The 19,872-nt window shown below is 38.9% G+C and overlaps 1 protein-coding gene across 2 annotated transcripts; it reads left to right on the plus strand.

Moving 5' to 3' along the window:
* Nucleotides 1-1,605: 1,605 nt before the first annotated feature.
* Nucleotides 1,606-18,610, plus strand: znf362b (zinc finger protein 362b). Of its 2 annotated transcripts, none has more exons than XM_038283049.1 (9): nucleotides 1,606-1,872; nucleotides 9,323-9,386; nucleotides 9,648-9,882; nucleotides 10,671-10,775; nucleotides 10,857-11,175; nucleotides 11,544-11,768; nucleotides 12,544-12,622; nucleotides 15,654-15,812; nucleotides 16,414-18,610. In XM_038283049.1, the coding sequence occupies exons 2-9, from the start codon at nucleotides 9,324-9,326 to the stop codon at nucleotides 16,528-16,530; spliced, it is 1,302 nt and encodes a 433-aa protein (XP_038138977.1). In that variant the 5' UTR covers nucleotides 1,606-1,872; nucleotide 9,323; the 3' UTR covers nucleotides 16,531-18,610. The 2 variants fall into 2 exon arrangements, with proteins under 2 accessions (XP_038138977.1, XP_038138976.1); XM_038283048.1 differs by having other exon boundaries at nucleotides 1,611-1,872; nucleotides 9,621-9,882.
* Nucleotides 18,611-19,872: the final 1,262 nt, after the last annotated feature.

The raw sequence follows: 19,872 nt of genomic DNA on the forward strand, positions 1-19,872 counted from the left end.
GGCTGCACTTGTGCGGCGCCCAGGGAGCAGTGTGGGGTTAAGGGTCTTTGCTTAGAGACACAGAGTGGCAGTCTGTGGGAGTGGGGCTTGAACTCAGAACCTCTGGATTCCAAGCTCTATGCCCTAACCACTGGGATGCCACTCCCCCAGTTGGAAACACAATCTTTATTTATTTTAATTTGAATTTAGCACCTCTTATTATGAAGGTTTGAAGATCACACCCTAAATACACAAACATTACACTACTTTGGTGAAACAAATAAAAAAGTCTGTGAAAAAATGATCCTGTAAATCACTCTATGTTGAAACAGAAAACAAGAGCCTAAAACTTTTGCCATTTTAAAAGACAGGCAGTCCGTTTACTCATTTCTGCTTCAGTATAAAAAATAAATAAATAAATAAATAAATACTTGCTGTATTTAGATTAATGATCCTGTGGGCTTAAATTGAAATTTCAGTGACACTCACTGTATGTTGCTGGTCAGGATTACTATCAGTCTAAAGTGAAATTATAAAATAGCAATTTTCAACCTATCCTGGGCCCCAAATTTTTTCACCATTCATAGAATGTGGCCAGGGCCACATATTCATTCTAAGGGCCATAAATGGCCTCTATGACAAGTGTTGGTCACCTATGATAAAAAAAAAAAGGTCTACCATATCGGGCGACGCCTAGTTATCAATACGATTTTAAAAAGTGACAGTTTACCCATTGAAATTATATATATATTAGTACCTGTAACCAAGCAACTACAGGTGCAACTACAGGTGCTTGGTTCCAGGTACTTAGACTCAGTTCCATACAGAAAACTCATATTCTTATCTTTAGCTACCACAGTATACATGACAGATTAAATAATACTACTTATACGTCAGCACTAGTATCTAGCATAGGTAGTTACTTTATTGTATGTCTCGTACGATGTCCGTTGGTTTTGCTGTTCTTTTTACATCTTTGCAAGTGATGAAGCAGACTGAATTTTTTTTTTTTCATTATCTCCCTCTTATCTCCTCTTTCTTTCATCTTTTTTCTGTTTTTCCTTTCCAGTTCTACTTAAATGGCAATGTCCATATAATCTGTAAAACTCCCTGCATGAATTATAATAAAGCAATTTATGTGCATAAATCAAGCGTAACACTAAGGCGATAGCCGTACTGCTCCACTTGTAAAAGTAAAATCTGCTGGGCTCTTTTTGGCATCAAGACAATTGTTCTAAGTACCACAGTGCTAGACAGGACATTGTTAAAAAAATGAAAAAAATTAAATAAAATAAAAAAATTTAAATGGCAATTTTCAACTTATCCTGGGGGGCCCAAATTTTGTACCATTCATTGTATTTGGTTAGGGCCACATGTTCATTCTAAGGGCCTCTATGACAAATGTTGGTCACCTATAATCAATATATATATATACATATATATATATATAAGTATATAATAGTGATTTTCATATAAATGCTCCTATGCCATTAATTGCAATCCATTTAGCATTTTTTCCCCTTGTCAATACTGCAATCAGTAGGTTATTTCTGAATGATTCTACTGTTTGTTGTGACGGAGTGCTACATGTTATAGCGTCCGGGATGGTTGCTGTTGGCTTCTGCTGGATAAACACGCATTAAAAACACCGCAACATTTTTCACCTGGCATGCAGTGCACCGTAAACGCCAACACGGCGAGCTGTGCGGTTAAACAAACATCCAGAGCAACATGAGCAGATTTCCTTTCTGCTGCCGCTGCTAGTGAGCCTCGCAGCAGCACCCAGAAGTGAACAAAGCGACCCGGAAGCGGTGGTCCGACTGGAAGCAGAACATCAAGCTTTTATATTATAGCTCTTCTCGCAGGACAATAATCTGCAGCCTGGAACACAAGGTATTTGTGCATGTCTTATTTTTTCCCTCCGCTAAAGCGTTTGTTCTCACGGAGGATCGCGTCCCGGATCCGTTGCAAATGTGCACAGAAATGTGATTACCCTGTTTGGATTCGCCCAAAAGTTACAAAATGAGGAGAGGAAATGTGAAAATGTGTAAACGCGGCTAAGCGTTCCTCGGGTTGTTTGTTAATGTGCACATGAAAGGCACCAATGTTTGTCTTTGAATCGGCGCGATGAGTCCAGCTTCTCCGTTTCCGTGCTGTTTTTTTTTTTTTTTTTGCAGGGCATGGTTGTTGTAGGAAGTGTCAGTTTTTTTAAGAGGTGAGGAGGCCGGGCTTTTCAAACCTGCTATTCACCGTAAACAATCATTCACGCCTTTGACATGATAAACACACCTTTGTGTACTGCTCCTTTTTTTTTTTTTTTTTTTTTTTAAAAAGGACTAAAATCTCCCGCACGTTCTAAATAAAAAAGAAATTGGGGGTCTGCAGAATATGGCGTCCCGCCTTATAAAAATAAGGCTGCCATTTTTGTTTCTCTTTTGTCTGGAAATGTTTTAAGAAAACTGTCTGAGAATGTCTCGGTAGAAGTGGGAGGGGGGGAACAGTCCTCCCCAGTCAGTCCGAGTCCGGAGCTGCTCTCCGGGCGGACAGAATGTCCGAAAAGTCCGAGAAGGCAAAGTTTACTTTGGTTCAGTCGAGCTTTTAAAGCGACGGACGCTTTTTAGTTTCCACAGATTCAGACAATAGGAGCCGAGGACAGCTGCAAGCTAACGGCTACGGTTCCTTGAGTCTTTTTATAGGTGTCCACACATTCTCAGCTGACATTTAGATGCGGAGCTGTGCAAATGTAAATGTGCTGGTTTGGTTTTAAAAAGCCTGCAGGCCCAGCTCACACGCAGACATGCCCGTGCTTATTACATAGTTGTACCTTTTTATTACCAGGTTATAAGTACTTTATTTTTTACATTGATGATATTTGCGCCAAAATAGCAGTGAATTAAGTAAATAAATCAGTAAATTCAATATTTATTAACTTATTTTTTTCCCCACATCCATCATCCAGGTCGTTTTCCTTTTCTATAGCGCCAATTTACAACACAGGTCATCTCAAGGCACTTTACAGTTCACCAGATCATCCAGTCAAATTGATTCAAAGTTTTCTATCTAAGGAAAGCCAGTTGATTGCATCAATTCCTTGACTCAAAGTCAACCCCTCACACTAAGCATGCATCTAGTGACAGTGGAGAGCAAAAACTCCCTTTTAACAGGAAGAAACCTCCAGCAGAACCAGGCTCTGTGCGAGTGGCCATCTGCCGAGGCCGACTGGGGTTCATGGAGACAGAAGCAGACATACAAAAAGCAACCGTAAAAATCGGCCCTGTCCAGGAAACACACAGCCAGGCAGATGAATTCCGAGCCAACTCCTATGTCAGAGGATGAAGAGAGCACATCCAGCCAGTGACAGAAACAGGACTACACTGGAAAAACAGGCTGATCTCCAACATCTATAGACAAAGGTGTTGATGGCAGCAGCACAGCTGATATTTCTCTCCAGGGTGGTGTCACAGCCAAACGGGAACAGACGAGGTGAAGCTACTATGAGAAAAATCAGAGAGAGCATAACATTAGAGTTAATCTAACAGATTCTGCAGAGTGGGAGAATAGAGATAGAATGAAGAAAACTGATGAAATAGGGGTCCCTATGTCCTCCAGCAGTCTAAGTCTTTAGCAGCATAACTATAGAGATAGCTCAGGGTAACCTGTGCCACTCTAACTATAACCTTTATCAAATAGGAAGGTTTTAAGCCTACCGTTAAAAGTAGAGAGGGTGTCTGCCTCATGGACTAAAACTGATATTTGGTTTCATAAGGGAAAAAAAGGAAAACACTGTTAATGTTCTAATCTATATACTGCTTTGCAAAAGTATTTGCGCCCCTTAAATATTTTCACATTTTCCACAACCCTTAGTGCCCTCTGCATGATATATCGACACGGCACCTTTTAGTTGTTCTCCTACCTCATTACATCTTATTCGAATACCTGAATTAGGTCTTTGGGACAGATGACATGCTGAGGAGTTTCGTTCACAAAACAAGGTCAAATCAGAGGCAAATCTTTGTTAATTCTGTCAGATTGAAGTCTTGTTTTGTGGTTGCTGTGACACAGAAAACATTCAATGATTAGGTGTCATCCTTTTGATCTGAACCACTCTGTTGTACACTACCGTTCAAAAGTTTGGGGTCACATTGAAATGTCCTTATTTTTGAAGGAAAAGCACTGTATTTTTCAATTAAGATAACTTTAAACTAGTCTTAACTTTAAAGAATTCTAGCTGCAAATGTCTGGTTTTTGGTGCAATATCTACACAGGTGTATAGAGGCCCATTTCCAGCAACTATCACTCCAGTGTTTTAATGGTTCAATGTGTTTGCTCATTGGTTCAGAAGGCTAATTGATGATTAGAAAACCCTTGAGCGATCATGTTCACACATCTGAAAACAGTTTAGCTTGTTACAGAAGCTACAAAACGGACCTTCCTTTGAGCAGGTTGAGTTTCTGGAGCATCACATTTGTGGGGTCAATTAAAGGCTCAAAATGGCCAGCAAAAGAGAACTTTCATCTGAAACTCGTCAGTATATTCTTGCCTTTAGAAATGAATTCTATTCCATGCGAGAAATTGCTAAATAATTGAAGATTTCCTACAATGGTGTGCACTACTCCCTTTAGAGGACAGCACAAACAGGCTCTAACCAGAGTAGAAAAAGAAGTGGGAGGCCGTGTTGCACAACTGAGCAAGAAGATAAGTACATTAGAGTCTCTAGTTTGAGAAACAGACGCCTCACAGGTCCCCAACTGGCATCTTCATTAAATAGTACCCGCAAAACACCATGGTCAACATCTACAGTGAAGAGGCGGCTGCGGGATTTTGGGCTTCAGGGCAGAGTGGTAAAGAAAAAGCCATATCTGAGACTGGCCAATAAAAGAAAATAATTTTTTAATGTCTTAAAAAATCTTTAAGTAACCTTTGGCTATCTGATTATTAAACGATTAATCGAAAAAATAATCCTTAGTTGCAGCCCTTTTAAAGTCCCTTGCATTCTTAGGTCTTCTTCCAGATTAGCGCTGTATTTAGCTACACCCGTCTCCCATCAACTGATTAGAAAGAAAGAAAACCCCTACAGCATAATGCTGCCACCACTGTGTTTCAGGGTGAAGATGGTGTGTTTAGAGTGATATATCATATAATTCTTACAACACATATAAGTGGCCTTCATGACTTTTCCCTGATCTTCGCAGGGCAGCTTTTTTACACACGTTAGCTGTGTCTCCCTCATAGCTTTTAGCAAACCACAAAACTTTTGTTCCTGCTTTTTAATTAAGTTTCAGTTTTGGAGTGCACATATATTTTTGTCCCTGAGCTGTGGATCTCTGTAGCTCTTCCAGAGTGACTTGGTTAAAGCTTTGGTTATCGCTTTCTACTATTCCACAGCTTTTTTCCCCTCTAACCTATATGTCGATGTCCCTTAGTATTAATGGTGTTGTGTGTTAACTGACGTTCTGTTACTGAGAAAGTTCAAAAACTGAAAAAGTTCAAAATGTATGAATACAAAGCACTCAGTAAGATTTTACAGATAATACAGTCATCCCTTATTTGTTGTATTTGATTTGATTGATTTTGGTTTTTGGGGATTTTTTTATTTTATTTTTTAAGAATAGTTCTGTAGTAAAACTTCATCAGGTTTTCTTTGATTTCACTCGTCCATTTCCAGAGGATAGTTTTCTGTTGCTGACAACCAACCCTGACCTATGAATCATCCAAACATGAAAGGGCATGGTCAGAATTACTGACACTTGACAGGTAACAGTCTAACACTGTTTTACAACTTTTTTTTAGCTTGAGAAGAGAACTTTCATCTGAAACTCGACAGTCTATTCTTCTCTTAGAAATGAAGGCTATTCCCTGGGAGAAATTGCTAAGAAATTGAAGATTTCCTACAACGGTGTATACTACTACCTTCAGAAACAGGCTCTAACCAGAGTAGAAAAAGAAGTGGGAGGCCGCGTTGCACAACTGAGCAAGAAGATAAGTACATTAGAGTCTCTAGTTTGAGAAACAGACTCCTCACAGGTCCCCAACTGGCATCTTCATTAAATAGTACCCGCAAAACACCAGTGTCAACATCTACAGTGAAGAGGCAGCTGCGGGATTCAGGGCAGAGTGGCAAAGACACCGCCATATCTGAGACTGGCCAATAAAAGAAAAAGATTAAGATAGGAAAAATAACACAGACATTGGACAGAGGAAGACAGGAAAAAAGTGTTGTGGGCGGATGAATCCAAGTTTGAGGTGTTTGGATTACAAAGAAGAACGTTTGTGAGACACAGAACAAATGAAAACATGGTGGAAGAATGCCCGACGCCATCTGTTAAGCATGGTGGAGGTAATGTGATGGTCTGGGGTTGCTTTGGTGCTGGTAAGGTGGGAGATTTATACAGGGTAAAAGGGATTCTGAATAAGGAAGGCTATCACTCCATTTTGCAACGTCATACCATACCCAGTGGACAGCGCTTGATTGGAGCCAATTTCATCCTAAAACACGACAATGACCCTAAACACACCTCCAAATTGTGCAAGAACTATTTAGAGCAGAAGCAGGCAGCTGGTATTCTATCGGTAATGGAGTTGCCAGCGCAGTCACCGGATCTGAACCCTGTTGAGCTGTTGTGGGAGCAGCTTGACTGTATGGTACGCAAGAAGTGCCCCTCCAACCACGCTTCTGGAAGCGTGGGGTGCAATTTTTCCAGATTACCTCAACAAATTAACAGCTAGAATGCCAAAGGTCTGCAATGCTGTAATTGCTGCAAATGGAGAATTCTTTGACGAAAGCAAAGTTTGATGTAAAAAAAAAAAATAAAAATCTTATTTCAAAAACAAATCATTATTTCTAACCTTGTCAATGTCTTGACTCTATTTTCTATTAATTTCACAATGAATGGTGGTGAATAAGTGTGACTTTTCTTGAAAACACAAAATTGTTTGGGTGACCCTAAACTTTTGAACGGTAGTGTGTGTGTGTGTATATATATATATATATATATATATATATATATATATATATATATATATATATATATATATAATTTTACCTGGATACAGGTAACGATGCCGTAGCCAGTATCAAACATTTACAGGTTAAATTTTAGATGTGCCACTTGCCCTTCTCACCTGCGGTAGTAGCTGGCAGTCAAGCTATGCAGAGCTCTGCTAATGAGCTGGTATTTCATTTAGGTGTTTTGAAGTAAAGTTGTTGTTAACAGCAGCAGAAAACTAAAGATCCTCTGGAGACTCTAATAAACTAACTGCTCTAATATAAAGCGAAAAGGCCCAAGCAGTCGTTTAAATGAGAAACTTCACCACATTGATGTTTGACCCACACATATACCGCACAAAAAGGAAGTGAGTTCTTTCATTCACTTTGGCCACTTCCTGATTTTTTTTTTTCTTTTCATTTATATCTCTGAAGTCAAAACTAAGATGTTAAAAAAACATTATAATCAATCAACCATGTTCCAGTTTTAGGTGTGGAAACTAGAGGAATTTACCAAATCCTAAACTTTTACAGAACCAGGCTCAGTGTGAGCGGCCATCTGCCCAGTTGGCCTGGGCAGATGGCCGCTCACACTGAGCCTGCTTCTGCAGGTTTCTTCCTGTTAAAAGGGAGTTTTTCCTCTCCACTGTTGCTACAATCATGTTTAGTGTGAGGGATTGCATCCGAGTCAATGAGTCGATGCCATCAACTGGTTTTGCTTAGATAGAAAACTTTGAATCAATGACTGTATGATCTGGTTTAACTGTAAAGTGCCTTGAGATGACGTGTTGTGAATTGGCGCTATATAAATAAACTGAATTGTACTGAATTGAACTTGACAACCAGGCCTGTTACTTTAGTAAACAAAAGCTAAGAAATATTGAGTTCTATTCTTATATACTCTCAGAAACTATAGGGAACATGTTTGCTATTGTAGGTTTTACACTTATTAAAGGTATAGTTGAAGATTTTCGCTATTTTTTTAAAAGACACACCCTCTCCACTCTCCACAAAAATGCACATGCACAACCCTGTACCTGCTGCCGAGAGGTAACGCCTATTAAACGCATGCGAGAGCGTGCACAAGCCCATTTCTCCTCGTGCATATATTCTGTTTAAAACTTGCTGTTTGCATCGCTCATACAAGATTACTTTCCACAAGAGGATTTGCAATTTTTCCGCTATGTCAGACTCACCACCGGTGTGTCTAAATGGGGACGAGCACGTAGAGGGGCCTTACGTAAACATATCACCAGAATGATTGACAGTTAGGACGACCACTTATTTGATGATCCACCCAGGATGAACCTCCACTATATCTTTAATGCAGGTGAATGATATAATTACACAAAATCTAATAGAATTCCATATAAACTATTGTAGCACTGTGTCAATGGCATCCTCATTGGATTTTGGAACACGGTTTGGTGAAAAAAAAGTTCCTATTTAGCTGCGCTTTGTCTTTATACCTGCCCTACACCCCAATCCCTAAATTGCGAGCTTGAATTTTTTTGTTCAAACATGCAGTATGAATAGATATTGAAAAGATTGAAAGTATTTATTAGTGACAATACACAGTAATAAGAAAAAGTTAAATTCCCATTAGGTGTCAGTTACAACCAAAAGCTATACCACCACCGTTCTAATGGGTTAACTTTAAGAGACAACCAAGATAACACTTTTTGACTCATATAAATGTTTTAGTAGCAACAAGGTGATTTCCAAAGAGTTATTTGCTTAATATCTGTCATACAGCAGATGATTGAAAGAATGATGCATTTCTCTTCTCTTCATTTTATAGCCTGTAAGAAAGTGTTGCTGCTTGATATTGTTTTAAAATACTGCAGGAAAATCTGGCTGATCACATCGAAAGTACAAAAAATTTGTGTCATCGCTCTTTCCTTTTTTCCAACAAAGGAAAGGAAATTCTGGGTTTTGATTTTGCTGTTTTTTAGATCTGGACAAGTGTGGAAGTGTATCTAATGTTTTAGCTATTTGGAAAGTTCTTCTTAAAAGTATTTAAAGCAAATAAAAACAATGAATATCATTCAGCAAAGAGACGTACAGTCAAGGAAAAAAAGCAGACCACCCTTGTTTTCTTTTATTTTTCATTGCATTACTTGGGTAATATACCCATTGGAACTACACATTAAAAGAAAATTATGCGTTCAAATAATTTTTTCAATGATTACATGTAGCTTGTATAAAATGGAAGATTAAAGATAAGTGTGTTTCTGTTGCATTTGTTTAGTTGATTATCGTCGACGTTTTTGTTTTGTTCTTTCTTAATTTTTACTTTTTTTGCTCACTAATTACCACTTTTTTTAATATTGCCGGAACGTGTCTTACTTGTTTCAGGATGGCAGAGCCTCGGTTTAACAACCCTTATTTCTGGCCCCCGCCCCCCTCCATGCCCGGCCAGGTATGTCCACCCACAACACATAAGATCGACAGAGTTTCCACCCTAAATGCCAGATCTGTGTCCATGTGTGAATGTCTTTTCCAGCCTTCACCAATAAACAAATCACGGGTTGCTGTATTAGCTATATTAGAAACGAAGCCCTTTGGTTAATGTGTTGTTTTTTGGTGAGGGTCTCAATCGACCTTCATACACGGCTGCTGTTTTCTGTTGAGCATGACCCGTTAACCCTTTCAGCTGGATAACCTGGTCCTCATTAACAAGATAAAGGAGCAGCTGATGGCGGAGAAGATTAGACCTCTGCACCTGCCGCCCACCTCCACCCCCTCTCAGCAGCCTCTGCTGGCCCCCACCTCGTCCCCAGACGGTGGCGGTCCACACGGGATGCCAGGGCCAAAACCTCAGCAGCAGCAGGTGCCGGGCCACCACTCGCAGCAGCAGGGCTCCGGGCAGCCGGACATCGCTCTGCATGCTCGTCCTACCTCCAGCTCCGGATTAGGTATTGTTTTCCGTTTTTTTTTTTAAATGACCAGTGGCTGTTGGTCAGTGTCAGCTGATAGGTCTAAATGAAAATAAAAGGGCCCCCTTTCAGAAAGTGGTACAATTATTCTGAGTAGAGAGCAGTTATTCTGAGTCGACCTATTCAGCTCTGCGACATTCGGGACTTTTGCTCTCAGAACAGGTGCTATCAATAAGCTAAGTTGACTCTGAGTTAAGTCAGCCTTTAATTCAGGGTAAGAACAAGCATAATAAGAAGCCCTTAATAGTGGAACCCTAAAAACACGATCCACCGTGGAAAGTAGCAGCCTCAAATTGAGCATTTCTGGCCAATGGAACTTAAAAAAAAAACTGACACAGTAATGAGATTACCAAAAGATATTTCACACAAAAAGGCAACGTTGCTCCTGCTGCAAAATAAGGAGATATTGGCAGTGGCAGAAACCAGACAACGCATGAGGGAGATTTAATGGAGAATTAATGTTACATTCTATACACGCTTTTAACATGAAAAACATTATGCGAAATGTTGAACTTTTACCAACAGAATTACACAACATTTGTTGTATTTACCAGTGCACTTAATCTTATATAAGTATGTTAACTTAGTGACTTGACATGAAAAAGAGCAGAGATGCAGCTGAAATGAATGTTTTTCTGTGCCTAAAGCTCCCCTGTGAAATAGCTCTACAAGACGACATAGAAACAATTTAACAAATAGTTATGTTTGATAGCAAAAGCTGGGACTGTTTGCAGACTAATGCTGCTGAAATTTCTCTTAACTTTCAGATGGAAATCTGGATGACAAGTCATCAGTAAAGGCCAAAGGATTATGGGAGGACTGGCATATGAGACAACTTAGTGAGCAATCCGCCCGGGTCAACCATCGTTCAGGTGCTACAGCCACTACAGTCCAGCACCATGTTTCACATCCATTGGAAAGTGCTAATGCAGTTCTGGCTCTCACCTCCTCAGGTCTGGCTCCCTCATCTCGACCCGACAACCACAGCACCTCAGAGGCCCTGACCCCCACCACTCCAACTTCAAGCAGCCAGAACCGTTTGGGTGGTGCTCCCTCTGTCAACATCATTTCTGGGCTAGCTAGTGGTCCTGGCATGGACCATATGAAGAGTGGGGGTCTAGCAGGACTCCTGGGCCCCCCACCAAAGGCGACGAGAGGAAGAAAGAAGATTAAAGCTGAAAACGCATCTGGTCCTCTGCTGGTGGTGCCCTACCCAATCCTGGCTGACCAAGGCTGCGTCACCGTGGCGCCTAAAGAGGGCAAAACCTACAGGTTAGACAACTACAGTAAAGCTGTTCTTCTTTGGAAGCAGGTCTTTTTCTACTGATGCTACATAAATAAACTATAGGTATGAATGAAGGGAGAAGCTGCTGTAGAACTTCTCTACTGTGTGTTTAGATGTGTTAAAAAGAGGGAATAATGGATGAAACTAGATCTAACCCCTCCTATAATACTCCTTTAAGGCTGAAGCCACAATTTATGAATTGATGTTTCAACAAATCCTTGCATTAAATACAGAATGAATGTGAAACATCTCAGACTCTGTGTTAGGCTTAGTCATAATAACACTTGCACCACAGTGTTAGGTTTAGTTTCCTTATGTCTGACACCTTTTTTTTTCTATACATCTTACTGTTAAGGTGCAAAGTTTGCCCGCTCACCTTTTTGACCAAGTCAGAGATGCAGATTCATTCCAAGTCCCACACAGAGGCCAAACCACATAAGTGTCCCCACTGCTCCAAGACGTTCGCCAACGCCTCCTACCTGTCCCAGCACCTGCGCATCCACCTCGGGATCAAACCCTATCACTGCTCCTACTGCGAGAACTCTTTCCGCCAGCTGTCGCACCTGCAGCAGCACACCAGGTTTGCATCAACGCCAGAGGAAAAAAACCCTGCAGACATTGTCTAGAAATGTTTTTACACATGACAAATATTTGTGTCATTTTCCATAGATTTAAAGTAGGGCTGCAAAAAAGCAATTATTTTGCTAATTCATTAATCAGATTTTTTTCTTTTTTGATGAAACTGTAAATAATTGAATAGCAAAAAAAAAGCCTTAAGGAAGCTTTTAAAGCATTTGAGGCTAAAACTATGCCGCTTGAGGAGTTCTGGGCAGAACATACTCAGACAAAAAAAAAAAGGTTTTTACAGCAGTGCTGCTGTGCAATACTTTAAGCCTTTGTAAGCCAATATTGGATGTGGTGATGCTAAAAAGCTTTAATGTTTACTGACTTCAGAAACATAATTCCACAGCAGATAATAGGACTGTTACCTATAATAACTTCTCCAAATCACATTTAAAAAGATCAAAACCATCCCTGGTATAACCTCAGGAGTGTCGGTGGCTTTTTTCCCCACACTGATTTGTATTAAATCAATGCATTTAACTGCCTATAGTGAGAATCTGAGGTTCTACAGTATAAAGTCTGTTGCTAATTAAATTTGGTCTATTTAAAAGCATTTTAATGAAACTTTTTTTGTCTAAGACATGTCTTTCCTTCAAATATATTTAAATAGATTGGTTATGATCATCACCCTTTAGCAGTTAGAACTGACCTGGACTGGGAATGGCTGTCTCTGATGGTTTAGCTGCAATCGCCACAATCTTACAATGTTTTATGCATTTCATTTGTTACAGAATCCACACTGGTGATCGGCCTTATAAATGTGCTCATCCTGGATGTGAAAAGGCTTTCACTCAGTTGTCTAACCTCCAGGTGAGTCTTTCTGTTCACAGTGCAGAGGGGAGTGGAAAAAAAATAAAATAAATATATATATATATTAGTGCTGTCAAAATTATCGCGTTATCGCGTTAACGCGAGGCCATTTTAACGGCGATAATTTTTTTAACGTGAGATTAACGCTATGTGGTTTTATGGTAAAATTTTGCAAGTACATCCCGCTGCAGCCTGCGGGAAGGCGGAGCTATTTTCCCCCAGTGTATGCATTTCTCATAGGCTTCAAGAGCGGAGCTCCTCAAGGAAAAAAGACGCTCATACACTGGGTGACGCTAGTGCCTTTTCTTTAAGCCCCACCACCAACAAACAAGTTGAGTGTCTGGTAACTAGTAGCAACCTGAAATACGCTGAGAAAACAGATTACTGAGGGGAAATGGAATCTGCTACGGCACTCTTGCTGTCACAGGTCGGTATCGTGTGTGTGTGTGGGTGGGTGTGTCTGTGTGTGGGTGGGTGGGTGCTTGTGTGTGTGTTCTCATTTTTGTTAAGAGTCTGAAAAGTAACTTTCATAGACTACCTCCATCTAGTGATGTCGGTCTATTGATTTTGATGTATTGATTGAAAATTGTTCATTATTACCTTGGTTAATTAACATTAATGTTAACTGTACTACATTTTATAGCAGCAGGGTAAAATGCTTGTCTTTGTTCAAAAGACTGTATTAACTGTAAAGACTGTCTTTTACATCAGCCTGTTTTCAGGGCCTTTTTTTGGCTACATATTTGTTATTTTTTGCTACATGCCTCTCCATCTTCTTGCCATATGTTTCTATGGCATAAATCAGTATCTGTGACCTGTTCTCATTTAAAAAAAAGAACATTGGCACAAACCTAGCCTGTATGTATTTTTTGTATGTCATCGAGAGTATTTAAATGATTTTCAATCAGAAAAAAAATTTGCGATTAAAATGCGATTAATCGCGAGTTAACTCAGGCATTGATGCGATTAATCGCGATTAAAAAAATTTAATCGATTGACAGCACTAATATATATATATATATATATATGCAAAGTGTGGCTAGATGACTTAATGTAAAATAATCAGTTCCAAGCATTGAAAGTAAAATATTGATCTGAACTGATTTAAATGTATCCAGATGCAAAGAAACAATGAGATAGTCCTTTGCCAGTTAAAAATCAGTGGGGTCCGAATAAAGAAAGTCATCAACCAGTAAAGGTCCAGAGACATTTTTAATTATAATCCGTTACTTTAAACAGAACTTAACACTGAAATAAAATGCAGGTGAATTAGAGAAGAACAATATTTTATTTTGGTATACAGACAATTTCCTGACTCACTTTTTTTTTTTATAAACACCTGAACTGACCGTTTTTTTATTTATTTTTTATTCCTTTCTTTTTTTTTTATGGCTTCATTTTGAGCCTGGATCGATATTTATTTTTTAATATATTCATTGTTGAGAATCCTGCCTTACAGCAGTAGGTTGACATACTCTAAATGTGCAGGATCGTTTTTGAGCTCACCATTATATATCATATAATACCATACAAACACGAGAAGCGGCGCAAGTCACGTTTAGACACTGTCGTCGAACAACACGCAGTTATTTATAAATGTTTTAAATCAGGTTGTGTCTGGATTTGCCAGCAGGTGGTCCGCTAATCAGCGATCTTTGCACTAGACATTCAAACACCCATTTAAAATGGCGTAACCAATATATAGTAGGGCTGGGCGATAATTCAATAACGATATATATCGATCGATAGACGTGTGGCGCAATAGAAAAAAAAGAGGGTCGATAAAAGTTCGATAAAGAAACGCAGTTTTCCTTCCTTCTCATTGTAGCCTATCATGTAGGTTTATGCTAGTCACTACTTCTTCCCAACCAATCACAATCGCGGACCCAGGCACGCCGTCACAAAGCGCCGCCCTCTCAAACCACAACACAGAGCACATGAAGATGTCGCAGCAGGGAGAGGTGGAGGACATTGTTCCAAAGAAGGGTTTTTGTAGTTTGGCAGTATTTCCTTTACGACAAAACACAAACCACAGTCATCTGTAAAATCTGAAGGGAACCAGTGAAAACGAAGTCTTTTTTTTTTTTATCCTCTCAGCCGCTCACACCCGCAGGAGTACGAGCTGTGTAGGCCCCGGCGCGGCTCTCCTCCGAGGAATCTTTGGGAATTTCGGGAAAATATATATGTATTTTCAGTTCTGGTCAGTTTCCCACATAGTTCTAACGATTGAGAGAAAAATGCTGAGAGGCCATCAACTGTAAAGTAATAACTCAGGTTAAAGCAGGAAACTAAGCTGAACCATTACAAGGTGCCAGCATTTTTTAAATGGCAATTTTAAAACTGAGGACTACAACAGAGAACATGTCTGTTAAACCATACAGCATTCTAGGAGGGGAGCCTCATATGGTTTGTGACCTGACCAACTTATTATTACTGAATGCAGGGAGAAAAATGTGAGACCATTCTTTGAAAGAAAAAAAAAAGATATAAAGTAGAACTGGATCCAGCCAGTGGCCATGACCCAAAATTTACACACAAGCCTACCTTGGACTGGCTGGGAATTAAGAACTGAAAAGTCAGTTAGAGATCTGGGTCAGATCAGCGTCGCTGAGGTGCTTCGGAGTGACTCAACACAGGCTGTGGGCAGGAAACCCCTCACATATGTGAAAGTGAGGAGTGGGACAAACTTTTCTCAGAGCAAAGCCACAGAACAGTAGATGATTACAAGGACTTTTTCACTGTAGTTGTTTCAAGCTGAGGTGATAGCACTAGCTATTGTCGGGGTTTAGCTCACCTTTAGAATTTTGTTTGATGTAGTTTAGTGGTTAAAATTATTATTTTTTTCATCAAATTAAGTGAAATCTGCACGTCATTAAGGGATTAATATATGAATAAGATGGTTAGACATTTAAAACTTTCTTAATTTGTGTGATAGCTGGTTATATATGATGTATAACTACATGTATTTATTCTTCCTATACCCTTACAGCGGACTGTTCTTTAAGTTTCTCTGTTTCTCTCCCCCCGACAGTCTCACCAGAGGCAGCACAATAAAGACAAGCCCTACAAATGTCCTAACTGCTACCGTGCCTACTCAGACTCTGCATCGTTGCAGATCCACTTGTCAGCGCATGCCATCAAAAACACTAAGGCCTACTGCTGCAGCATGTGCGGCCGGGCATACACCTCAGTAAGTGGAAGGAAAAAAAAGAAAAGAAAAGCCACAACATGATCTTCGCTTGCTTGCATGTGTGTTTACAAAGCTTAATTGCTGATAAGATTGTGACATTTGATGATGTTCTGCCTTCCTCTGGCAAAAAGAAGTCACGCTTCCTGTGCGTGATATTTAAAAATCTGGTTTGCTGAAACGTGCAGGGAGGGGGATGTTTTGCACCACGCCATTTTGGAGCACAGGGAACTTCCAAGTAATCCCTTTCTCTTACAAATAGAGCTGCATTTACAAAGCAGGAGATAATGGCTCAACTGGGTGCTATTTAAGCGTTTTATTCCAGTATAAGAAGGTGTCAACATGATCACCTACTCTGGTAACAGAGAGCATCTGCAAAAGGGTATTGGAGCCAATTGTGATGTCTGGGGATAAAAAGAATAGCAGAGTCAGCAGGTGAAAATCTTGCATAAAATCTAGAAGTCAACAGTTTAGCTAACAATGAGAACTTGACTCTTTGTTTTACTTTGAATCCAGCTCCAAAATAAAGAAATACATTTTAAATAATGTACTTTTATTAAATGCTCAATGTGTAAAAACCTTCTTCTTTCTTTGACCTTTACAGGAGACCTACCTTATGAAGCACATGTCCAAACACACAGTCGTGGAGCACCTAGTGAGCCACCAATCGCCACAGAGGACCGAGTCCCCCAGCATCCCCATTCGGATCTCCCTCATCTGAGCCCCCCCTCCCCACTCAAGCGTCCAGCAGCAAGATTTATCAGTTTGGCTTCATCCAGATCTCCTGAAGCCCTGCACCCAGGTTCCTCTACATAAGGCTTACATAAGGGTGGTGACAGCTGACCCCAAGCATTCAGTGTTAAAATTCAGTAAATGCATTTTATTTTTCAAAGAGCACAGCGTTGTTTTCTGAATGTAACGATACGGCTTGATGTTAATCTGGCGGTGGGGGCAGCAAAGAATGTCTTGAGTCAGATTCAGTAAGCACTTTGGTAAGCATCATGTAAACCGTTGGATGCATCGGCAGTTAGATATATTTTAAATACCTGTTGTTGTTTTTTTCCTTCACTTTAGATTATTTTGTCCCCCCTTTTTACATCAAATGGGTTTTCAAAACTTGTCAGGTGATGTTTGGCCTTTTAAAGTTCTCTGAGAGGGTGTGGGGGAAAAAAAAAAAAGAATTTAGGTATGTTTGGAAAACATCCAAAGATTATCTTAAAGCACTTTTTTTGGCGCTGTGGTTCTGGCTTAAATTGTTTTAATCAAGTTGGTGAGCAAATGCCAAAAAGGGGGGCATTACTTTAGGCAGCTAAGAGCAGAAATTATTATTCTGTGCTGCTTTCTTCATTTCTCAGCACATATAGTATTCCTAAAGCAGATGACAGGCAATCGGTCGAGGACAATTCAAATATGTTCAGATTGTTCTCATCAGAATATGTTGCAAGGTGGAAAGATAGATTATGTTCTTGCTTTAATTTTCTCCATAATCACTTTAGCTGCACCTTTAATTCAATGACAATTTATCACAAACCCCTTTAATCCTACCCCCTCACCCTTTTTTTGATGTTCATTCAAGTGATCAGTGCCATACCCGAACCTCTGACAATTGAAGAGGAATCAAATCTTTTGCAGTTCCTGATTTTAAAAGCTTTGATGGTTCATTTTGAAGGTTTAGACGTTAGAGCGTAACTACATGTCTTTTTAAATAAGCTCAAATTCCAGCTAAACTAGTTTTTTTAATAAGTGGGTAATTTTAAATCAAACCACTGGACCAAAATGTGAAGTTTATGTACAGCTATTCTCACCTAGCCAACACATTTTTTGTTGTAGCTTTTTTTTCTCCCCCCTCTAAAATAAGCTTTATTCATCTTGAAGAAACTGCAGTACAAGTCCTACTCAGTAGGACTATGAGTGTATGCTGAGGTAAATCCTCTGCTTTTTTTTTCTTCTCTACTTTTAGTATTATTTTTACTGTAAACAGTATTGTTTGTTGTATTTTTACTGTAACCTCCGAATGGTACTCATAGGGTTCCCTGTGTTCTTCAGGGTATTGCAATTATAAAAAAAAAAAAGGAAAAAAAAAACAGGTGCTACGGCTAGACTTTAGCTCCGAGATTGAACTGAGAAAAATGTAAAATACATATACAGTATATAGTATGTTTTCAAAAAGCATAAGTACCTATTACCCAAGCCACTGGCCTGAAAAAACGGACATTTACGCCAACAACAGACCCTGCCTCTTCAACGTACTCTCTCTTTTTTTGTTGAAATAATGGAAAAATGTACATGTTGATGTACTGTAAGACATGTTACTCATTTATAGTCCCTACTCTCTGGTTTCCATCAATATCTTCTGTTTGGAATTTGTAAAAGCTCACCTATGAATTAACTGTGATTATTTTAGTCTACCTGTATGTTAATCATCTTTTATATCAGTTCTATACATGTAAGCCTTAACTGTTTATCATCCCAAATACATTACTCTGTATTGTGTTCAACAGTATTCAGTCGTGTAAGCATTTTATTCTCATTTCTGTTTTGTTTGTTTTTTTATTCCGCATGGAGTTCTTGAGCTGTAATCTGTATAACTGTTTAACCCATGTTCTCTATGAAAAAGATATTCCGTAGATTTATTACACTTTTCCCTGTCTTGCATTGTGGTTTCATATAGTTTCAAGGCGACTTAATATGCACCACCAAGACTGAGGAGTAACTAAGGTTATCAATGTTGAAAAAAAAAAAACAAAAAAAAAGAAGCTTTGTATCTTTTCCTTGTTTAATAAACAGACTGTTATAAATTATTTCACTCTTCATGATTTGAGCTTGTTGAGCTAAGAAAGAAACTTTTCTTTGAATCTTTACTTTAGGAAAATATATTTGTTTAATGTTCTGAAACAGAATTCAAAGTTCTTAACAGACACAAACATTGTTTAGGCAAACCGAAAACAACCAATTATCTGTTGCTAAACAAGAACTAATACAAAAATAGTGGCTAAAATTTAGAGAATATACAAAAAAACAGACGTGATATGCATTCATGTTTGACTCTATTAAATATAGCAAGTATAAAAGTCTAAAGTGCAGCTGCCCTTTTTAAAGGCTTTAAGATTATATCGGCCATTTTTATTGACATTCGTGTTAAAGATGTGAAGGAAATTCAGCTTTAAATAAAATCTGTAATGCAGATCTGTCATAACGTTCCATGTTTTTAGCCAAATTTCCTCAGGCACAAATATTTAATGACAATGAAGCCCATCGCTAGTAACCACTGGACTTCATGAGGATCTAGAAATTACAATAAGGGTAAAAAAAAAAAAAATCGTTAAAGCTCATAAGGGTGGCTTCAGAGGGTCACCCATGATCCATACTAACTATTAGATGCCATTTATATGCAAACCTTATATCTAGGAAAGAATCAAAAAATTATTTGTGTGTTCTCGCTGATCTTTAAGCATTAAACAGCAAAACAAAGCATGAGTATATTGACCCCCCCATATATTCAGATTAAATTATAGCCATTGAAAGGCATCTACAAACCTTGATAATTCTCATGAGCATCCTAAAGCAGCTACACCAGAAATGCATGTACTGTATTGTCATTACATGTATGCATGGAATGACAAATAAACAATATGTCCTTTGTTTAGAGTTCTGGCAAAACCTAATGGAAAGATATTTTCAAAATCCAAAACCTTTTTTCTTTCCATGCGTACATAGATACATCTAAGTTTTTTGTTCTAAATAAGCCGTTATTATTTTGAGAGGATAATTTTTTTAAGTAAAGTTCAAAGTTAATTTATATTTAACTTTTTCGTCTGTGGATACTTTTCCTTCGTTGAATTTGTACAATTAAAATGACATAGAAAATGTAAATGATACTGTTCGGCGCATCTTTTAGTTTGAAAGCTTGCGTCAATTTATTAGTTTGGGGGGGAGGCAATATCAATGTCTTTCATGGGGCCCCAAATTCCTGGTGTTGCAAGCTGGTTTCACCAAACACAGAATCTTCCTAATCTAATTCTCCTCTCACTTCTCATATCTTAATTTTACTGAAGAACTCTGG

The sequence above is a fragment of the Cyprinodon tularosa genome, unplaced genomic scaffold (assembly GCF_016077235.1).
Source record: "Cyprinodon tularosa strain WSP-4 unplaced genomic scaffold, ASM1607723v1 ctg19, whole genome shotgun sequence".
NCBI classification, from domain to species: Eukaryota; Metazoa; Chordata; class Actinopteri; order Cyprinodontiformes; family Cyprinodontidae; genus Cyprinodon; species Cyprinodon tularosa.